At 41.6% G+C, this 23,524-nt stretch overlaps 1 protein-coding gene across 8 annotated transcripts in view; it reads right to left on the bottom strand.

The window, feature by feature from the left end:
• The window catches only part of PXK (PX domain containing serine/threonine kinase like), a 190,389-nt gene that overhangs the window by 8,377 nt on the left and 158,488 nt on the right, over positions 1-23,524 (bottom strand). For 3 of the 8 annotated variants that reach the window (XM_085850750.1, XM_085850752.1, XM_085850751.1), the window contains 3 exons: positions 13,954-14,011; positions 13,649-13,699; positions 6,663-6,827 (listed from right to left, as the gene is read on the bottom strand). In XM_085850750.1, the coding sequence (XP_085706876.1) occupies positions 6,663-6,827; positions 13,649-13,699; positions 13,954-14,011 (274 nt within the window). Of the gene's footprint in view, positions 1-1,316; positions 6,828-10,195; positions 10,227-13,648; positions 13,700-13,953; positions 14,012-20,314; positions 20,447-23,524 lie in introns of those variants that run through there. The other 5 variants (XM_085850754.1, XM_085850756.1, XM_085850755.1 and 2 more) reach the window with 4 other exon arrangements.

Raw genomic sequence — 23,524 nt, 5'->3', positions numbered from 1 at the left:
AGTGATAATAACCATCCAGATGAGAATCATAACAACCACCCAGATGAGAAAGTGGTAGCAACCACCATCGAGATAAGAGAACCATATCAACCATAAAGATGAGAAAATGGTAACAACCACCCACATGAGAGAGTGGTAACAACCACCCAGATGAGAGTGTTAACAACCACCCAGATGAGAAAATGGTAACAACCACCCACATGAGAGTGGTAACAACCACCCTGATGAGAAAACAGTATAAACCACAAAGATGATAAAATGGTACAACCACCCCATGAGAGAGTGGTAACAACCACCCAGATGAGAGTTTTAACCACCACCCAGATGAGAGTTTTAACCACCACCCAGATGAGTGTTAACCACCCAGATGAGAGTGTTAACCACCCAGATGAGAGAACCGTATCAACCACAAATATGAAAAAATGGTAACAACCACCCAGATGAGAGAGCGGTAACAACCCCCCAGATGAGAGTTTTCACCACCACCCAGATGAGAGAGCGGTAACAACCCCCCAGATGAGAGTTTTCACCACCACCCAGATGAGAGAGTGTTAACGACCACCCATATGAGAGTGTGTTAATCACCCATATGAGAGAACCGTATCAACCACAAATATGAGAAAATGGTAACCACCCACATGAGAGAGCAGTAACAACCACCCAGATGAGTGTTAACCACCACCCACATGAGAGAGCGGTAACAACCACCCAGATGAGTGTTAACCACCACCCATATGAGAGAGCGGTAACAACCACCCAGATGAGAGTGTTAACCACCACCCATATGAGAGAGCGGTAACAACCACCCAGATGAGAGTGTGTTAACCACCCATATGAGAGAACCGTATCAACCACAATATGAGAAAATGGTAACAACCACCCACATGAGAGAGCGGTAACAACCACCCAGATGAGAGTGTTAACCACCACCCATATGAGAGAGCGGTAACAACCACCCAGATAACGGAGTGTTAACCACCACCCATATGAGAGAGCGGTAACAACCACCCAGTTAAGAGTTTTAACCACCACCCATACGAGAGAGGTAACAACCACCACCTTGATAGAGTTTTAACCACCACTCATATGAGAGAGCGGTAACAACCATCCAGATAAGAGTTTTAACCACCACCCAGATAAGAGAGCGGTAACAACACGTGAGGCTGTGGCTTTGATTTCAACACAAAACAAAATAACAACGATGTCGGTTCAATAAAAGATCCTCATTACGATCGGTAACGCAGGCTCGTCGAACCATTCTCATGAAATCCGTGTCGAGGATCAATCAACCTCAAGCTTTGAAAAGTAAACGATACAAGAGCGTTGTCTTCGCTGTCCGTGCCCCGGACGTTGTCTGCGCTGTCCGTGCCCGCGATCCCTGTACACTCGCCATGTCCAAAGCTTTTCTCAACTTGCCTTACCGACGCGTTCCTGAGGGCTGACTCTGAGAGTGGCCGGTGTGCGAGGAACACAGCATGATAAACAAAGATGGCGTGCTCACTTTACCCGGGAAGGCCGTCATACCAGTGAGCACGCCGGACGGGACAACAGCGGAGAAATGGTCGTTGTTGTCAGGTTAGTTGGGCGCCATGTTACGACTCCGGCTGTCATGGTAGTTGGGCGCCATGTTACGACTCCGGCTGTCATGGTAGTTGGGCGCCATGTTACGACTCCGGGTGTTAGGGAAGTTTGGCGGCAGATTGCGACGATGGTAAACTTCCCTTTAACCCCTTTAAAAGAGGACGAAGTCGTCACTGTGGAATCGGAGTGGTGGTCATCTGGTGTAAATGTATTCAGCAAAAAATACTCAACTGTGAGAATACTGAACTGCAACTGGTCAACAGTTTATGTTTTGGAACAACTGAATTGGAAAAGACAGAGGAGGAGGAGGAGGAGGAGGAGGAGGAGGAGCATAGCTCAAGCCATCACACAGGGCGTGGTGTCGCCACTTAGCCGCCATGTTGGTAAGCGCAGGACGTCAGGTGAAGGACATTTCAATGCTGCGTTTTTAAAGGGAGAACGATCAGTTTTTTTTTTCACCTTTTGTGCGATCGTGTTTTTAAAAGGAAACCTGCCATAGAGACTACAACACTTTACCTTATCCTTTCATTTTTACAATAAACTTCGAGAACAAATCCTGTGTATTGGGGAGTGTGGAGAACAAGCTCCATTTTCGTACAACTTTAAAAGATCTGGTTTATCCAGGGGTTGTTGAAGGGCTCCGCTTACATTCTCGAATGTGTCTCGTTAACCTTGTGCCATGTCTGTCTTGTGTTCCCATGTGAATGAATTATTTACTTATTCGTATACAGCCTGTGGCTGCTTCGCTGCATCATTTTATGAGGGTCCAGCTATGCCGCTGATGCAATGACACATTACCAACACGCTGGTACTCATTCGCCGACCTCGGAAGGATGGCAGGCTGAATCAACCCGCCTGGTGTTAATTCAACGGTTTGACAGGGGCTTAAACTCAAGACTCTCAGATCTTAAGCCAGCCACTCCAACTGTTGAGCCAACAACAGGCTTTCGTGAATGAATAAGATCAGATAGAACAGTGTCTGTCCTCTGTTTCAATGCGAATAAGATTAGATAGAGCCGTGTCTGTCCCATGCTCCCATGTGAATGAATAAGATTAGAGCCGTGTCTGTCCTATGCTCCCCTATGAATGAAGGAAAGCTTTTGATGGAACAGCAGCTTAATGAGAGATCACAGGTAAATTTGCTGGATTACGTGTCTGATTTCAGAGATTGGCTGGCAAAGGCGTCACGGTGACGCAGCAAGAGAGAACTTAAAAGGAACACAAGACAAGAAGAAAGTGAGGCATGATAGATATTCCAACGACAGGGGACTTGGTCCTGGTGACAAGGTTTTGGTGTTGCTTCCAATTGCAAGTCAACCATTAGAGGCCAGTAAATTCAGATTCTGGCCTTTACCTCATGGAAAGAAAAGTCAGCAAGACCGACTATATAGTCAAAATTCCTGATCGACACACACAGACGACTGTCACATCAATATGATAAAATCATATCATGATAGAAAGCAACCAGAAAGTGTGGTCTCGGTCTCAACTGCTTTACCTACAGTTGATGCACAGGAGCAAAACGATATTTGTGATGAGGTGAGTTTGACCACATTAGTGATAACGCTTGTCCAAGGCTGACCAACAGCTTGGTTTTAGTACACATATCAGAAATTGGGTCATTTGATGTCAGAACAGCAGGGTCAAGTATCAGACCGAATTTATGAGTTTGCCCACTTGTTTGCAGATGTTCCTGGCCATACCGACTTAGGGTATCGTGATGTAGAGGTAGGTGATGTCATGCCAGAAAAAACAGCACCCGTACAGGATGATCCCTGTCAAGTTGGAACATCTTCATAAGGAGGTTGAATACATGCTTGAGATCCACATCATTGAACTGAGCGACAGTGAATGGAGTTCATCGTGTCCTGGTACCCAATCCAGATGGCAGTTTTCATCCTTGCACTAATTTAAAACATGTCAATGCAGTCAAGAACTGACTCCTATCCAATCCGTCAGATTGATGATTGCCTTGACAGGATTGGTCAAGCCAAGTTTGACTTATTGAAGGGGTCCTGGCAGATTCATCTTACTGAACGAGCAAAGAAAATCTCTGCTTTTGTGACACCGAATGGACTTTGCCAGTAGAAAGTTCTTCTTTTCATCTAAAAGAACTGCCCAGCTAAATTTAAACACCTTGATCTTGAAGGGGGAGAGGCATACATCGACGATGTCATCATCCATTCCCTGACTTGGGACGATCACCTTCAGAGAATCCGTGCTTTCTTTAAGAGACTTGTCAATTCCAAACAGCCCATAAATCTGGTAAAATTTCAATCAGCCAAAGCACGTGATGTGTTCTTCGGTCATGTTCTGTGTCAAGGTCAAGTACAGCCAGTGAAAGCAAATGTGGGAACAATTGATACCTTGACGGCATCTAAAAGGTAAAAAGGAGCTCGTGACATTCCTGGGCATGGTTGGATGGGTTTGGAGATTTTGCAAAAATTTCTCTGATTTTTATCATTTTGAGGAATCTGCTCAAGAAAAAGACAATTTCTATGGGATGCAAATGTCATGCTGCATTCGACAAAGTTAAAGCCAAACTTGTGAGTTCTGAAACAAATTTCCAGAACAATTTCACATTATTAGTGGTTGCGCGATGTCAGGGCCAGAGCTGTTTTGCTGCAGGAAGATGCTCTGCAGGCATAGATCACCATGTATGCTTTTATTTAAAGAAGTTTAACAAACAACAAAGTAACTATTTGACCATATAGAAAGAGAGCCCTCGCTCTTCTGCTCGATTTGCAACAGTATTAGGTATATTTAGGTACAACTACTTTTCCAGTTGTGGTTTTCACAGATCACAATCCTTTAACTTTCATTCATAAAATGAAGAATAAAAATCAGAGCTTGATGAGATAGAGCTTGTTTTTACAAGAATTCAACATGGAAATTAGACACATCAAAGGCAAAGACAATGCAATTATAAATTACACATTAAAGAGGGTCAACAGTGGGGGGTGGGGTGGATGGTGAATATCCCTCAAAACAGGTATTTGCTTTCTTCTCAGAAATGACACACACACAATTCTGATGAAACTTGACCACAACCATCATCACCCCGTGATGTACCAAAGTTTGTTCACGGCATTAAAACAAACAAACAAACAAGCAGTCATAGACTGGTACTTACGAAATCGTCAACTCGACCTCTGACCTTGTCTAATAAAAGCTGTCTCTAGAGAAGGTAACGACGCAAACCAGAAGTTTCTACAATGATTCTGTACCAAACCATCAAAAATCGAATGTTTGACCTCACTGTGACCTTGACCTTTGACCGATTTTGATCAAAATCTAATCAGCACGAGCCATCACCCTCCTGAATCACATGGTGTAATTTGACATTGGTAGCTTCTTCCGTTCTCGAGTTATCGTGCCTACAAACAAACACACAAACACACACACACACACACACACACACACACACACACACACACACACACACACACACACACACACACACACACACACACACACACACACACACACACACACACACACACACACACACACACACACACACACAAACAAACACACAAACAAACACACAAACAGATGACAGAAGTCATCAATATACTTACGAAATCTAAAGAATATGTAAGTAAAAATCAGGGTCGAAGGTAGTCTGCGGGGGGTTTGAGCGACTGTTGCTCCAGATCCAGGTGAGCTTCAGGACAATTTTTGGGGAATTACAAATTTGCCACCAGAAGAGTTGGGTTGTAACAAGTCCTTCTCAAGACTGTGCAGGATAAGTATTCCATGAATAATATAGAGTTTGAAATGTTTTTATGATTGTATACGAGTGGGCCCGTTGGTCCATTTGACCAAATTTTCACTGATTTTTCACGGCCTTGTCGCATACCTGCCCGCCGTACTGCTCGAGCATTAGCTTGCTGGTTACCAAGCAAAGATGTGCTTGGGCAGGCATGGGAATTATATGTTTGTTATTATTATTACCAAATTATACTACTAGTATCATTAGTATTGATTAACATATGCTTTTTTTACAATGTTAACATTTTTTTGTAATTAATTTTGTAATTAGAATGCCATGCTGTGGAAGAACGTATTCAGCTGGTCTATACACATTAACATGGCGTGTGTTTAAAATCTGGGAATTATTATGCATTATCTGTAGTTAATTAGCCTAATTAACTCAGAAGATTATGACAATCATTTTGGTGTGTCACAATGCACATCAGAACGCTCGAGTGGAACATCACAGACACACCTCATCCATTTATAGATCTTTTGTTCCCCGACTCAGTGTGTGGATGCTGAAAGAACTGAATGAGTAAAGGAAGCATGTGAGGCATGAGAACCCAGCAAACTACAGTATTAATGCTGAGACTAGAAGTATTTATACAATTTATTACCAACCTTCCATTTTCTTTTGCGAAAGCCACAATTTAAAATCATGGATGAAACATCAGGTATCGGTAATCGACATTTTAGGATCCATGTTAAGCAAGAAAAGAATTTACCAATAGATACATAAAACAACATTTATATAACTTCCTGTTTCCAAATGTGACCGTGCTTAAGAATACATCCATCACAATAATCCCGAGCCCAAAGTGATCCGATTCCTCAAACGCATCCTTGGAAAGGAAATAAAGTTCAATGTGAATTGCACAAGAACATATATGGTTCAAATATATTTATGATTCATATACATTCAGATAAAACTTTCTGGAAATCAACAAAAACATTCTTACATGATTTAGCCTTTGGCTTTCAAGCCATTGTGTTTTCAGTCCTCTAAGGGTAAAACACATTGTTAGCCTGATGTACAAAACATGTACAAAGTTTCCCTTTTAACATGAGTGTGTTACCAAGAGCCCACAACTAGCAGCTTACAAACGGATTCGATTGACTGTATGAATGGAGGAAGTAGGTTTAAACTGCCAGCTACAGAGACAATCTTAAACATCCAATGGTGGTTTCTTGATCATTTCTTTGGATTTAAGCTCTAACCTAGAGCCAATGGATATACGTTCCATTTTTCAGAACCATCTTGGCACTCATCGAAATCGAGTAAGTTCTGCTCAACGAGAACAAAAGGTGCACTGATCATATACCTTCGGTATCACAATCGGGATTATCCACAGCTGCTGATCGCAGAATTCCTTTCTGGAAGTTCCGGATAGAGCTGAGCAGGGCACCCCGAGCCGGTCCCGAATCGTTTGTAGCGATCGCTGTGGGTGATGGAGAAAGCAGTGGTGGAGGGGGAGGTGGCGCTGAGCCTAAAAAAAATGGAGCAAAAAAAAAAACATGAATGAAGGGATGTTGACATTCATTTAGAAGTAAGATACAAATATTAAGTGCATGAAGAAGCGTGTGGAGACGATGTGTTTGGTTGGGGTGAGATACGTTTATAAACTCCTTCACATAAGCAGTGCATCGGCAAGCAGTTCACATGAAGGGCAAAGCGAAGAAATCATTTCTCATCTCCACAGATGAATCCCCACCTCCCCACCCCCCTGCAACCCCCCAAAATAAATAAATTGTTCAACAATGGATAATTCGAAGAACTGCAGTTAAGAAATCATGACATTGCAAACATCTTGTCAAGGATGCGTGCCAGTACAAAAGTTCCAATTGTAAAACACATTAAAACGTTTTAATATACCATATTTTTGGCCGATAAGTCGATTTGAAGTAGGAGTCAATTTGGCTCTTTTTCAGATTTTTCTTTCTTTCCTACATTTATCGATAAGTTCATTGTACACCGCTCCTTCCCAATTCCATATCTCGGCGCTGTATGACGTCATCAACGGACGCCGAAGGAAGGGAGTACTCAGTTTTTAGTCCATTTGTTTTCTTGTTACTTCGCAAAAAACAAACTTTTTCTGACAAATATGTTGATCGCCTCCATGTCTGTCTGTCCATTCGCCTCAAGCCCAAACCGCTCAACCAATCGTTCTGATATTTTCAGAGATTAATATCACTGACCCTGCAACGGTCATGCATTGAAGTTTTATAATATTTGGTCGACCAAAAAGGTCTATATAGGCCAAAAGGTCAATTTGAACCAAATTTTCTAAAATCCTCAAATTTCATCTGATTGACTTGAAATTTGAACTGGATTTGCATATCAGGTCAATTAATTCAACCACCTATTACTTTTAAGGTTGTCATAGGTCAAAAGGTCAACCCAACATAGGCCAAATTTTTTAATTATTTCTAAAATTGTCAATTTTCATCCGATTGACTTGAAATTTCAAGACCATTTGCACACCAGCTTAAATGAATTCAAGCACCAATGATTTTTGAGATCACCATTGGCCAAATTTTCTAAAATCCTCAATTTCCATCTGAATGACTTGAAATTTGAAGATTTACACATCAGGTCACTGAATTCAATCACGTATTATTTTTGAGGTCACCATATGCCAAAAAGTCAACGTTGGGCAAATTTCTAAAATCCTCAATTTTAATTAGATTAACTTGAAATTTGAAGATTTACACATCAGGTCAATTAATTCAACCACTTATTATTTTTGAGATCAATATCGGCCAACAGGTAAACATAGGCCAAAACAGCAATATGGGCCAAATTTCTAAAATTGTCAATTTTCATCCAAATGAATTGAAATTTAATCAGGATTTTCATATCAGCTCACTGAATAAAACCACCGATTCATTTTGAGGTCAGCACATGTCCACTGATTCATTTTGAGGTCAGCACATGTCCACTGATTCTGTGTCAAAGTGACAACCCATCCACGATTGTGCCCAATAGCCAAGGAGATTGCTTAGGCAGCACCAACGCACTGCACAGTATATTGTTCCGATGGATGGATGGATGGATGGATGGATGGATGGATGGATGGATGGATGGATGGACATGTCAAAAGATCAACATGGGCCAAATTTCTAAAATCCTCAATTTGCACACAATTGACTTGAAATTTGAACAGGATTTGCATATCAGGTCAATTAATTCAACTACCAATTAATTTTGAGGTCAAAAGGTCAATACAGGCCTAATTTCGAGAATTGATAGATGGGGACAAAAACAAATATATATATATATATATATATATATATATATATATATATATATATATATATATATATCATTATATCTCAATAAGTTGTGGACGAGTTGTAACAAAACAAGGTGGGTGAGTTGATTTGGTGACAAGAACAATACAAGCCAATTGGATTTTGGTTCGGATCCAGCCCATCAGTGGGATAAAAACGTGAACTGTTCAACCTGGCAGGGGTATGCGCTCTACCGAGTGCCGTTCCACTTTGTGCTATTTTACCAAGTGTCACTATACGAATGATTCATTTGTTTGTTTGTTCGGTCAATATCTCAGCCATCCTTTGAGCAATTTAGCTGAAATTTGGGGACGAAAGTGAAGATGTGCTTTGGCAAAATGGTATATTTTATTTTTGGATTAATCAATGAATTGATTGATTAATTTCTTTTTATATATTTATTCATAACTTATTTATTTTATTTCTCATCCTGGCAATATCTCAGGCACCTTTTGAGCTCGGAAGCTGATATTTGGACATAACAGTGACCAAGTGATTTGGCTATAAAGAGTATTTTTGATTCATTGATTAATTGCTTAATTTTCAAAAAGTTACAGATTCGGATGAAACAATGGTGGTTTAGGTATGCTATTCGGCAATTGAGTGAGAAATTAATTATTTTTGATTATTATTTATTTATTTTAATTCTGCAATTAATCAATTAATAATCAATTACTGTACACCACTCCCTCCCAATTCTGACTCCATGTGCTGCAAGGTGGCATCGCCAGGCGACGAAGGTGCCCCAGCAATGTCGTGCACTGGAGGATTATTATTTATTTGGCAACAGGTGGCGTACTTTGAATGAACCGCTATTTGTTCTTTCTTTCTTTCATTGAAAAGTTTATTTGAAGTACAAGTCGATTTTGCTCTTTTTCAGATTTTTCTTTCTTTCCTTCATTCTTTGATAAATCTATTTGGAGTACTAAGTAATCAAAGTAATCTAAAATTGTAGGGAAAATATCCGAGATACACCACTTTTCAGTTTAGGGACACATATATGTGTCCATTGGTCCTTAAGTGGTTAACGTTGCACTTTCTCAGAACACATCCACGTGAAGTGGAAACTCACTGGAGTGCGTTATAAAATTAAAAATTATACAATTTATTTCAGAAAATATCAAACTTTGAATTTTTTTTTTCATTTACACAATTAAATGATACCGAGTACAAGTCGAGGCCCAGACTTCCAGGAAAAAAACAGTATTGACTTGTATGCCAAAAATACTGTCGTCTAATTTCTAATACCAGGAAAATACAGTCAACTCAAGTTGTGATAAACATAAATGCCATCCTATGACGTTTAGCCATAAGAACCAAGAGGCTGGCTTTCAGATAGCAGTAGAGAAAGGTGTACTGCCAAGACAAGATGTTTTACTGCATGTCGTAGATCAATTTTGCCCAATAACATGACTAATAATGTAACGGAAAGCCACAGCTGACACACAGCAAGCAAGCTTGAGCATGAGCGAAAATAAAATAAAGGCTTCATTTCTTTATTTTAAAAAGTGATGTGTGGAGGATTGGAGTTGCAAGGGAACAGTGACAGAGATGGCTATGTTACCAACTGTGGATTGGACCTCAGCAACGGCTGTCTGCCGTGGTGAGCCGGAATGGAACAAACATTGGGGAGGGTGAGGCATCAGACCCAGAGAGTAGATGGATGGGGTTGGGGGAGGAAATACGCAGCACCTTGTCAAAAAAAGGGTATAGAGCAATGTAAGCAAAAACTTCCTTTCCTGTTAATATAGTCACATTATCACTTCTCAGTCATGTAAACCACATACTGTAGTTTCACTACGTTACATCAAGCTGGTATGGAGTGAAACAAAGACTACCAAACCCATGGGCCTCAGCTCAACTTTTTGTTGCATTGTTTGCAGCTCTAATTTTTTTTATTTGGGGTTTCTAAGAACGGGGATGGCTGAGATGACAGAAAACAGATACAGTGAGGGTGTGTTGATGCCACTTGCCAGGAGTCAACCATAGTGCACCAAGTCTCGCACAATCAGTAGCATCTTGTCGTCAAACTACACAAAGCATACTTCACGCTTGCTTTGTCTGGGCATTTTTCGATGGGAATAATGAAAACGGTTAGGGTGGTGGCTTGGGATCCTAGGGTTCTGAGTTCAAGCCCCGTTGGCCGCTGAATTAACACCAGGGGGTTGACTCAGCCTGTCATCCTTCCGAGTTCGGCAAAATGAGCACCAGTTTAGCAGCCAAAAGACTGCACACGAAGGGAAGGGGCATTGACAGATTTATTAAATCTGGTATTAGTGTGGTGCAGGCATGATGGGCCGAACGACCTCCTCCTGTGCAAAAATTTCCTTGTAATCCTTGAAAATTGTTTTGTCCAAGTCTACATTTTTTGACCTTGCACCGCCCGAGTCCTTGGTGATTAATATTGTATCATTTTGAACTTCGCGGTAACAGTGGTTTGAGTGTGGATGCAAAAATGACACGGACTCTGGATCTTATTTAGATAAGTAATGATGTCGTGCAAAAAGTGAGTTTTAAAAATATTTTTTTAAAGTACCAAGAATGGATGTGGGGGGGGGGGTGTCCCTTCATGTGTGACACTGGTTTAAGCAGTTTCTCTCTCCAGCTCATCAAAGCTAAGTTTCCCGGACCAGTTCCATTGTTTTCCTGTTTTTTTTTTTCATTCCTGTGTTGCTGGTCGTGTTTTCATCCAATTTTCCCTGTCAAACCGTACCTAGTTATGCTGAATCGTCGAATACGTATCCTATTAAAGTCCGGCCTACTCGACTATTCAGCATGTTGCTGCTGTCTTTCTTGACCCCACAGGTTTTTTTACTTCTTTTCCTGCAAGTATTGTCATTTCTGTTCCCTCAGCTTGATCCCTTTCCCCCCATCTCATTCCAAAAAAGTAAAAACAAAAACTCTTCTTCACCACAAAAAAATAAACAACGAACTCCATTGACCATGCACAGTTCCTCTTTCATTCTCTATCCCTTCTCTTTTTTCAAAATCCCAAACTGATATTTATTTGAATTAAATTAATCTTGCTTTTTTTGTACACAATGTCGAGTCTTGGATGAGAGCGAACACACAGAACGTACAACAAGTGGAGCAGGAGACAAGAGGAGCAGGAGAGGGAAGGAAAAAACATTGGGGAAGAGAGACATGAGATCTGTGGAAGGGAGAGGGATGGGGTGGGGTCACAGGGGAAAGAAGATGGACACTATCGGGACTTTCAGGTCCTTTCAGGAAGGAAAGCAGAAGGCAAGGAATTTGAAGGAGGTGGGTTTGGGGTGGATCAACAGGGGTAGAAAAGATCATGGTTTTGGATGTGGGAAGATAAGACATGGTGGTGAACAGCTGTTTTGAAGACTTGGAGGGAAAAGTGGGATTGAAGAGAGTGTGGGAGTTTATTCCAAAGGTGGGGAAAAAGAGGAATGAAAGAGTGAAGGTGAGCAGTGATTCTTGATTTTGGTAATTTTACCAGAAGGGGGTTGCTGGTGGACCTTGAACACCATGCGGAAATATTAGGGAGTGGGGGGGGGGGGAGGGACATATCGCAGACAGAGCAGGGGAGGGGCGAGGCCAGAGAGGAGACGGTCGAAGACAGAAAGACCACCAACCTGCCTGCGGTGAGAGATCCAAAGACTCAGCCTCATCACGGGAGATACCAATGATCTGAAATGCCTTGGTTTCCACAACGTGAAGCCGAGAAAGGGAAGAGGTGGGAGCACCGGCCCAGAGGGGAGAGCAGTACTCCATCAGGTTGTGGACGAAAGCTTTGTATGTGGTCAGGAGCTCAGGTGGGCCGAGGAAGAACTTTGTACGACGGAGAATTCCCAGTCGACGACTGGCTTTGGAGGTCTGGTTGAAAATGTGGCTTTCCCATGAAAGATCATGGATGTTGGTGAGACCCAGAAGCTTGAATGAAAGGACTTCTTCAAGAGGATTGTTGAGAAAGTAGATGGGGGGGGATGGTTCCAGATGGTCCTTATGGAGAGACATCCTGAGTGTGAGATTTGTCAGAACAAGAAGGAAGAGTTGAATCAATTTTGGTGATCTGAATCCAGATCTGGATCCGATAATTTTTTTAAGTGATTCTTCACCATTGAGAGAAAAAGCTAAAGTGATATACATAAATTCCTCAAGAAGTTGTGAATGGATTTGGTTCAAACTTGGTGGACAGATTGGGTCTGTGACAAGGATGAAGTGATTCGATTTTGGTGAACATCCGAATCCAGATCTGCATATGAGAATTATTTAATTTCAAAGTGATTCTTCACCATTTACAGATTGGGCCAAAAACGATATATCGTGGGATATTTAAAAAATGTATTGGTTCCAGATATGTTCTCATGGATCAGGCATTGCATGGTGGAGGTATGCGCTCTACTGAGTGCCCTTGTCGTTTTAAATGTGTTGCTTTCATTGACCCTTGTAAATACTTACGTGCTGCAATTCTTGGATAAATCATTGTTTCCAACCTGCCTGGTTCGTCTCTTTACTGTGGACTCTATATGAGGGTGTACTTGTGATAGACGGGACGTTCTGACCCACCGATTGGCTCCACAACATTAGCCGGTATGGACTTGGCAGCTCCGTTCGGTTGCACCTGATTAAATAAGATAAGATAAGTACGGTATCAATCAGTGTTCGTGGTTGACTCACAACATGCCGAACCACAGAGTTATCCGCGGTTGGTGGCCTTAGGGCTGGGAGGAGTCTGAGAAGTCCCCCTTGTGGTAAACCGCGAAACCCGTGTCCATAACAAAATTTTATTTGGGGATGCATTGTTCGGGACATGGTCAATTCATCCACTCCAGGGAACAAGTTGTGCACTGATGTTTTGCAATCAAAAGCTCAAAGCACCAGTGTTCATTCAAACAATGCCCAATCCTGTCTCACCCACACTGCAAAAGATGCACATTAACCTTTCACACTCCTTGGTGTGGCATAGCAATATTACCAAAAAAACCCCAAAAACCTAATGATGTAATGCACAAATTAACTGCAATTCTACTCTTTATAGTACACTTACCAGTTGGGGTTGGTGTTGAGGGTGTTGTTGTCGGAGAGCTCAAGGTGGAGTCTAGAAATGGACAAAGACAAAAATAAATAATAAAAGGTAAAGATTTTTGTGATTCCAGAGTTTAGAAATAAACTAAGACAAAGGTGTGCACTCATAACCCTCAACTGTCTTTATATCTTGTGGTACTCACTTACAATAAGCCATGATCTAACCACAGAAAAAGGCACAAAATAAACTTGAATATCTAAGGACAAACTTTGTTTATTCACGTATTTCAGTCAACCGTCAAAGTTCATAAAATGGTACCTACACACCTGTAGCTCCATTGGCAAGTGGACTTTCCGGATCTTCATTCAAAGACTGTCGTGACTTCTGCAGCAAATGCACGTGGAGGAAAAAACAGACACTATATTTAACTTCGAGTCTAATGATATCATGCTTTTCACACAATAAATTAATTTGTCTTCAAGATTGCTATTAGAGAATTGTCATTCAATATTGCCTATCCACAGTCAGTCATGTAAAAGGAAGGAGGGCGGAATACATGGAACATTCACAACGTTGACGACATGGTGCTGTTCGTGCAGTCAGCAAAAACAATGGAAGAAGTCAAGAATGAGGCTGAGGTCGATCCAGAAGAACACCCAGACATGGTTTAACCAGACTCTGTGGTGTAATGGTTAGAATGTCCGCTCTGAGTCTGGGAGGTTGGTGGTTCGAACACCGTTCAAGTAATTAAAGACTAATCAGAGAGTTCATAGAACACATTACCATGCACAGTGTTCAAGTATACATATAGTTCAAATGAAATAAAATAATGATTTTAAAGATCGTTAAAAAAATATTCCAGAAGTTTAGTACGATTGAAGCAGTCCCCATATTCAACATGTCCAAGCAATGCAAAACTGTAGGTTTCTGGAAGCAATAAGAAGGTGATTTGTGTTCTACAGTGTTCTAATACACAATTCAATTTAAATAAAATAAAGATTGCAAAGATCGTATCAAAATATTAATTCTGGAAGTTTACCGCCGTTGACGCAGTGGCTGTTATACCACAACATCGAACATGTTAAATTAGTTGTTTGTGTCCTTCATGACATTCTTAAAAACAGGAAGTTTCCTGTATGGAATGATTTTCAATTTTGTTTCATCGCCAGGCAGGCAGGCAGAGTGAGACAATTATCTCACGAGTCTTGTCTGCGCATGTGCAATCAGGACAAATTCAGAGTCAAAGCACAGTAAAACGGCAGGTTCTTTTTCCGATTCGTGTTTAAAATGGAACATTCAATTTAAATAAGTTGTTCCTCGATCATCAAAATGACATTTGTGGACGGACGGACCTAAACCAATGGCTTAACTCCCTTTTCGCTTCGCATGAGTGGGGTAAAAATGGAATGTGCTGCTTCCTTGCTTGACACTCAGGATTTAAAAGGATAGAGCATGGACAAAACCATTGCACAGGCTTTGAGGGGCCCAATGGCCTCCTTACACATTGAAGTTCCTTGTAAGAGGTTTTCAGCCCTGTCTGTGAGCAGGATATCTGAAAAAAGTTAAAGACAGATTCGGACAAAACTTAGTGGACAGATTGGGAGTGCAGCAAGGAAGAACTAATTTGATTTTGGTGATTATATGTATCCAGAAACACGCATTTTTGGCTTCTTTTAAAAGCTTTGTGAACCATTTACGGCAACAATCCTCATCTCGCACACACAATATACTTTATGGTGCCTTGAACACCACCGTTTCTTGAGGTTTCTGTGCATGCGCACCGAGCATTCTGGGATGGAATAAGTCATTTTAAAAGTCGCATATTGAGAGATGGGGCCTAAAAACAACATATAATATGGCATGATATTTCAAAAAGTTTATGACTGATTATGACAAAACTGGTTTGTTTGTCTGCTTGTCTGTCTGTGAGCTGGATATCTCAAAGAGTTATGGACGAATTTGGATGAAACTTTGTGGACAGGACATGTTGGGTGTGTGACATAAGGATGAATTGATTAGATTTCTGTGAAGATCTGGCTCCTATAATCATAAAAGTGATTCTTCACCATTGAGATAATGTCAAAATGATAGAAGTAAACCCTTAAATATCATGGGTTTGAACCTCTATGTACCGATTTAGTTATCGCGGGGATTAATTTTGACAAATCGTGGGTTTTTAGTTGAGCTGTGACTGTTATCTCGCACCACGGGCCTTTCGTGCACTGTTAACAATGGAATAGGGCGGTGTAAAACAATAGACAAAATTGATTCTTTTAATTTCATTTATTCGCTGGTTTATGCAACTGCAGAATGATTTATAAAAATCAACACATCAACAGATTACAAAGGAAAACTATTTAAGAGATTAATAGTGGAGGAATGGCAGGGGCAAGGGTGCAAGTTTAATTGATTCTAAACATTTCATCTGCATCAACATAGCAGGAGACTTCATCGTAAAACCGATTTATATTTATTTTACAGACTTACTTCAATTGTGATGTATTTATTTTTGGCTGCCACCCACCTTCCTCTATATTTTCTTGAAGCCCAGAACCTAATACACCGGCTGACATGTAAAAAGTCGAGTTTTTCAATTTTGTGACCCACATGTGGTATCTACCTGAATTTTTGCATGAAGGTCATTCAAATATTGCTTAAAGTGAATTCAAAACTCGTAAGTGCAAAAAGTAACATTAATTTGTTATTGTAATTATTTTTTTAAAAAAACATATATATATGTATGTGTATATATATATATATATATATATATATATATATATATATATATATATATATATATATATATATATATATATATATATATATATATATATATATGTATATATCAAATGGTGGTGGTGGTGCGAGTCGTCGCTTTCGACGAATCTCTCAATAAAATATAGCACCACCTCTTGTCCATATGTGGAGAACTGTGTACAAGTCTATGGAAATATCAACAATCAAAACATGTCCTGATATAATAAATCCAGAGAATTCACAGACAACAAAGAAATCTTTCTCGGGAGGGGGACAAAAACAATTATTAATCAAAGGACATCCAAGAACCCAGCTGAGATTAGGTTTAAGAAGGCGAAGGCAAATTGATATCACTGCACACAAAAAATGAACCTAAAAAGATCATAAACTTAAACCTTTGTCACCTCGTAACAGGATTGGGTTTGAATTATTTTTATTTGCATTTTAATTAGCTATTACTCATTATTTTTTCAGTAAATTATGCCTTGCCTGGTTTACACTGTCATGCTCTTGATCATACAATCGGCAAACAAATCTTTCTAGCCCTTTCACGACATCTTCAGACTGTGAATGACTTTCCGAATTGTTTTAGACCAGGGTTTCTTAACCTTATGAGTATTGTTTCCCCCTTTGAAATTGCTGAATAATGATATTTCTCCCCACCACATTATCAACACTAAATCAATAAAAAACTAAAATTTCATGAAAAAAATAATTCCAATAAATATTTTCATAAAAATATCGGTACACAATTTATTGCATAACATTAAGAGTTTTTATTATTTTAACATTAGCATTCCTAAAATCAGCAAAAGTTCATCATTATTCAAATAATTCGTATTAAGGGAAATGTTTTTTGCAGAGCATCATTTAACCAGAGAGTTGGTGCCACCATCTAATCAAAGCCACCCAATGCTCGCCTGTTTATACATTTATAGTTTTTAAAAGACTAGTCTAATTATATTTTTTATAAAGCATTGCAGTGAAGTCTGATCCAAATAATTTTAAAGCAATATATGTATTTGTATATTGTAATCAGTAAAAAATAGTGTGGTAGATAAAAACATTAGAAAGGAAATAACTTGCACCAAAAACTTTAACATTTTCACGCTCACGCTGACGCTCACACCGGGGGTATCGCTATAGCTCTCTGTTCTTCGTACAGGCGAGCTAAAACTGGCAAAAGACTTGGCAAAACTATTGATGTCTTCGGTCGTTAAACGCAGCAGGATAATTGATGAGCATGCACTAAGCACATTTACTTCAGTGAGATGGCTGGAACTGCTTCTTGCTCACCAGTGCATCAATGTCAGGAGCAGTGTTGGAGTGCACAACGCATGTCACACTCCACTTCAAGCCAATTTTGTGCTTCAGATTTTATGGTCATTAAAGATGAAAACCCCGACTCACAAAGATAGGTTGAAGAAAACAAAGTAAGGATAGTTTGAATAACGCAATAGTAAGTAAGAATTCAACGCAATAAATAGTTTGAAAATTGTTCAACCTAAAAAATAATTTCCCCCCTGAAATCCGAAAATTTCCCCCAGGTTAAGAATTACTGTTTTAGAACATGGGCCAAACCTGTTTAGTTTTGTGACCTACTTCTGAAGCCTGGTGTTGACTTCGTGGTTAGGGTGGCAGCTTGGGATCCAAGGGTCCTGAGTTCAAGCCCCGTTGGCCGCTGACTTAATATACACCAGGAGGTTGACTCAGCCTGTCATCCTTCCGAGGTCAGCAAAATGAATACCAGTGTACTGGTAAGGGGGACACTGCATCAGTGGCATAGCTGTGTCCAAACCAATGATGCAAACCAGCAGCCACAGGGAGAGAGAGAGAGAGAGAGAGAGAGAGAGAGAGAGAGAGAGAGAGAGAGAGAGAGAGAGAGAGAGAGAGAGAGAGAGAGAGAGAGAGAGAGAGAGAGAGAGACAGGGAGAGAGAGAGAGACAGGGAGAGAGAGAGAGAGAGAGAGTGACAGAGAGAGTGACAGAGAGAGTGACAGAGACAGAGAGACAGAGACAGAGAGACAGGGAGAGAGAGACAGGGAGAGAGAGACAGGGAGAGAGAGACAGGGAGAGAGAGACAGGGAGAGAGAGACAGGGAGAGAGAGACAGGGAGAGAGAGACAGGGAGAGAGAGACAGGGAGAGAGAGACAGGGAGAGAGAGACAGGGAGAGAGAGACAGGGAGAGAGAGACAGGGAGAGAGAGACAGGGAGAGAGAGACAGAGAGAGAGAGAGAGAGAGAGAGACAGGGAGAGAGAGACAGGGAGAGAGAGACAGGGAGAGAGAGACAGGGAGAGAGAGACAGGGAGAGAGAGACAGGGAGAGAGAGACAGGGAGAGAGAGACAGGGAGAGAGAGACAGGGAGAGAGAGACAGGGAGAGAGAGACAGGGAGAGAGAGACAGGGAGAGAGAGACAGGGAGAGAGAGACAGGGAGAGAGAGACAGGGAGAGAGAGACAGGGAGAGAGAGACAGGGAGAGAGAGACAGGGAGAGAGAGACAGGGAGAGAGAGACAGGGAGAGAGAGACAGGGAGAGAGAGACAGGGAGAGAGAGACAGGGAGAGAGAGACAGGGAGAGAGAGAGACAGGGAGAGAGAGACAGGGAGAGAGAGACAGGGAGAGAGACAGGGAGAGAGAGACAGGGAGAGAGAGACAGGGAGAGAGTGACAGGGAGAGTGACAGAGAGAGTGACAGAGAGTGACAGAGAGGCAGAGACAGAGAGACAGACAGAGAGAGAGACAGAGACAGAGACAGAGACAGAGACAGAGACAGAGACAGAGACAGAGACAGAGAGAGAGAGAGAGAGAGAGAGAGAGAGAGAGAGAGAGAGAGAGAGAGAGAGAGAGAGAGAGAGAGAGAGCATTCAAATGCATAATTGTGTAATGGAAGTGATGCAATGCAAACTTTCCTGGATCCACTTCCTCAAGACAAAAAAGATCAAGTTCTGGAGAGGATGGTGAAACTGCAAACAACTTTCCCAGAAAGTCAACAGAACAATTCCAAAAGTTGATGACAAAATGTAACAACTTTGTTGTTGACAAATCAGTTACCTGGTTGTGGTCCAGTAGCCTAATATTTGCTGTGTGGTCATCATCTATCTATAATTCCAGCAATCTGTGTGTGTCTGTGTCTGTGTCTGTGTGTGACTGCTGTTTCTTGACAACCACTGGTCCAATATAATTGAAACTTGCCAGATATATTGCTGGGGACCTGAGGATGTGCCTTTTCAAGGTTTGATATTAATTGGACAAGTGCTTCCCAAGTTATGGCCATTTATTTACCAACAAATGACAAGACACGTTGCTGCGTGGGCGTGGCCAATGGGGGAAGGGAACCTCAGCCGCGTTCCCCATTACGGGTTACAACGTACGGACCTCCGGAGAGTGATGACTTCGTGTATTCTAATAATTTCTCGATTTCTTATGCACATTTATAAACACAATGCCCCAAGTTATGATCGTTTTCATATGAGACGGTGCATACATTTCGGTAACATCAGAGTGAGCTGGTATGCTCCAAAGCAGGAAGTAATTTTTTTTCTCTTCTCTTCTCTTTGTGTTTTTCCTTGTGATGACATTGCGAAAAGGCAAAATACGTTGGCGCTAATTGAATAATTGGCCATTGAAACTAAATTGCGAATAATCGTGACTGCGATATGCGAACTTCCAGGCCATGCACGTACGGGCATGCCAGAGCGATGGAACGGCCTGTGTGGTTGTTGTTTCTTGGTCGCGGTTTGAATATTTTATTTTTAATTTTTTTTTTTAATGGGCACGGACTAGTATATTTAAATGGTTGAGGTTCCACTACTCTTCATGAGGGCCACAAGAGAAAGGAACTGGCAGCTCCATCTCTCTGCCAATAAATCATTTTTAACCATGTTTTAAAATTTTTTTTGCATATGACCGTGTCAATTATGCATGATACTTGCCAGCCAACCGACTCGAGATGTGTGAGCTTCTCAGGTTACTGCAGACTATATCAATTCCTGGTCGAAAGGAGATGCAGCACTTTCTGCTTACTGTAAGGACCATCTTCAAAGGTAGCCAAAACATGTCCACATCTATTAAGAAACATGAGACCGAAACCTTTCAGTCAATGCGAAACACAGGAGAGCCAAAATAATCCTCTCACAAGTAAAAGGCAAGGAAATGACATTTCAGGCTGATCAAAATCTCTTCCAGCGACTTCTGATCATTGCAAACATCAGAGAACTGGACATCCGAAACATGCTCACATACAACCTATGCCCACTCCCCCCATCATCGGCACATCAGGATGGGTCTCTGAACAAGACAACAAAGGCAACCTTGCTTCACTTCATTGAATCACATGTGCAGCCATCCCCAGTTGTTGAGATTCCTCCAGGGAGTATCTGGATTGCAGGCGGAATGGCTATGATACAAGCACTGCCCCAACGGAGTATTGCACCAACATTTGGTTCACTTGCAGATTACCGACTGAAGTCGCTTGTGGAATTGGCTTCAGTTGTTTAAAGTAACACTACACTTTGTTATGAACACTGATCAGAAGCTGAGCATTAAGAACGCTGAGAGAGGAAGGAGAGAGTCAGGTGGGAGCTGGGTAACAACTATCTATGGAGAAGACCAACAAGTGCCACAGCAATGGAAAAAAATTATAGCATGCAATGAAAACAAAGAGTAACTGATCAGATTCGTCTTCCAAATGTGGATGAGTACATCATCTACATGAAGAATGTCACCATCTTTATTACTCACGATGAGCAATGTCATCAGTTTGCAGATGAAAATGGAGTGATGGTTGTTCAAGCAATTGAGGACACGCGCATACGCACACAGTCAGTACTTTCTGGATGGGTTAGAAAATTGAAAATTTGCATACTCAAATTTTTTTAAAAAACAAGCGCAAATGAGCCAAGATCCTCGTCCTCTTAATGATGATGTCATAAAAACGAATATGACGTCATTGTGATGTATCAGGTTTGCGATAAATTATCTGTGCTAATGCCTGGCTTGATTCCCTCAAACAAAATTCAAACCGCTTGCCTAGTTTCGGAGATAATGGTATAGGCGATTTCCATTTGCAGCGATATTATGACGTCAACTTTTTTTCTAGGAAGAATTTCCAAAATTGGAGATGGTTACTGCCTGCGAGTGGGCTTTCTGCATATACATGGCAAGTTTCACGAAGATCCGATGAAAACTCTGGGTTGTGAAACAAAAAATGTCAAAAAATAGGAATGACTTCATAAAAATTGATATGACGTCATAGTGATGCATCATATGTGCGGTAATTCATCTCTGCTAATGCCCTGCTCGATTCCAGCAAACAGAATTCACAAAGCTTGCCTAGTTTCGGAGATAATTTTTTAGGCGATTTCCATTAATGATTAGTGGAGATATTTTGACGTCATAACTTTTTCTAGGAGGAATTTTCAAAATCCGAGATGGTTACTGTCTGCGCAGGGTATTTTTACACATATATGCCAAGTTTCAGGAAGTTTCTATGAAAACTGTAGGCTGTGAAACAAAAAAGTCCACAAGAACAACAACGTGAGTAAGACTTAAAGATCCTCCACGAGGATCTAAAAACTACACATAGTCAAGGTTCCTGGAAGAGCTAGAACACAAAATGGACCAGGACGCAACATAACAAAAGGAACAGCAGACAGAGAAGGGGGAAATGCAAGTAGCAGGCTGACTATCCTTTCAGAGAGAGAGAGAGAGAGAGATAGTGAGAATGTGAGATTTGTCATGATTGAAAGAAATATTCCAAGTGTTTGACCAGTTTGTGATTTTTTTACATGATCTGAAGAGAGGGAAGAGATACTGATCTCTTCAGATCTCCTTGAGATACTGATCTCAAGATCTCCTTGATCAGATCTCCTTGAGATACTGATCAACTTGCTGCAACCACGAGGCATGTGGTCAGCCCATTGGCCTCCTCCACTCACGAGACTCCCTCGCTGAAAGGATCTGGTGAGCAGGATCAGCGTCAGAAAAACGAGCCACATGTCCATACAGCCACAGCTGATGATGCAGGTAACAAATCTCATTTGAGTCTCTCTCAGCAACCGCTCGTTGAACACAAAGTCCGACCGGCGATAGCCAAGGATTCTCTGAAACGACCGGGTACCAAAGGAATCAAGTCTCCATCTCAGATCCCTGGTCAGAGTCCAAGTGTCACATCCATAGAGCAAGACTAGAAGCACCAAGGACCTGAAGACTCGGACTTTCGTCCTCCCGCACAGGTACCGGCAGCGCCACACCCCATTATCCAGTGAATCCATGACTCCCCAGGCCCGACCCAGATGTATGTTGACCTCTGACTCACAGCCAGCAGAGACATTAATATCACTGCCAAGGTAAGTGAATCTCTCCACGACCTCAACATCCTCACCACAAACAGGCATAGACAGGACAGCAGCATCCAAGATGTCACTGAAAGCCTGGATCTTAGTTTTGACCCAGGAAACCCATAATCCTAGTGGCTCCGACTCCTCATTCAGCACCTTAAGGGTCCCCAAAAGGATATCTAGAGTCTCCGTAAAGATGACTGCACCATCTACAAAACCAAGGTCAGAGATCTTGACTTTCTTAAACGATGCATCGCAGCTTGAACTCTCTGCCATCCTCCCCAGAATCCAGTCCATACAAGTGGTGAAAAGTGTGGGGGACAGTACACACCACTGACGAACTCCAGTAACAACTGGAAATAAGTCAGAGATGGTACCACCACATCTCACAGCACTCTCAGTACCAGAGTATAGTTCAGACATCAGAATGATCAGTTTTGGTGGCACCCCACGAAGACCAAGAATCCTCCAGAGGGCATCCTGATTCACTTAATCAAACACTTTAGAGAGATCAACATAAGCTGCAAGCAGCCCCTGCTGAAACTCTCACCTGCGTTCGGTGAGGACCCCAAGAGCAAGGATGTGGTCAATCGTTGACCTCTTTGGTGTAAAGCCTGACTGCTCTGGATGCTGGTGCTCAAGGAGATGGTGGCGAACCCGATCGAGAATTATCCGAGCAAAGACCTTGCCCGGCACTGAGAGCAGTGTCACCCCTCGGTAGTTGTTGCAGTCTTGGCAATCACCCTTCTGTTTCCAGAGAGGGACAACAAGGCCCCTCTTCCAGTCAGTTGTGTCGTGGCATGC

Source organism: Eptatretus burgeri, chromosome 13, assembly GCF_056783735.1.
Source record: "Eptatretus burgeri isolate ZD-2024b chromosome 13, Ebu_testis_v1, whole genome shotgun sequence".
NCBI classification, from domain to species: Eukaryota; Metazoa; Chordata; class Myxini; order Myxiniformes; family Myxinidae; genus Eptatretus; species Eptatretus burgeri.
This window is presented reverse-complemented; position numbering and strand designations above follow the sequence as displayed.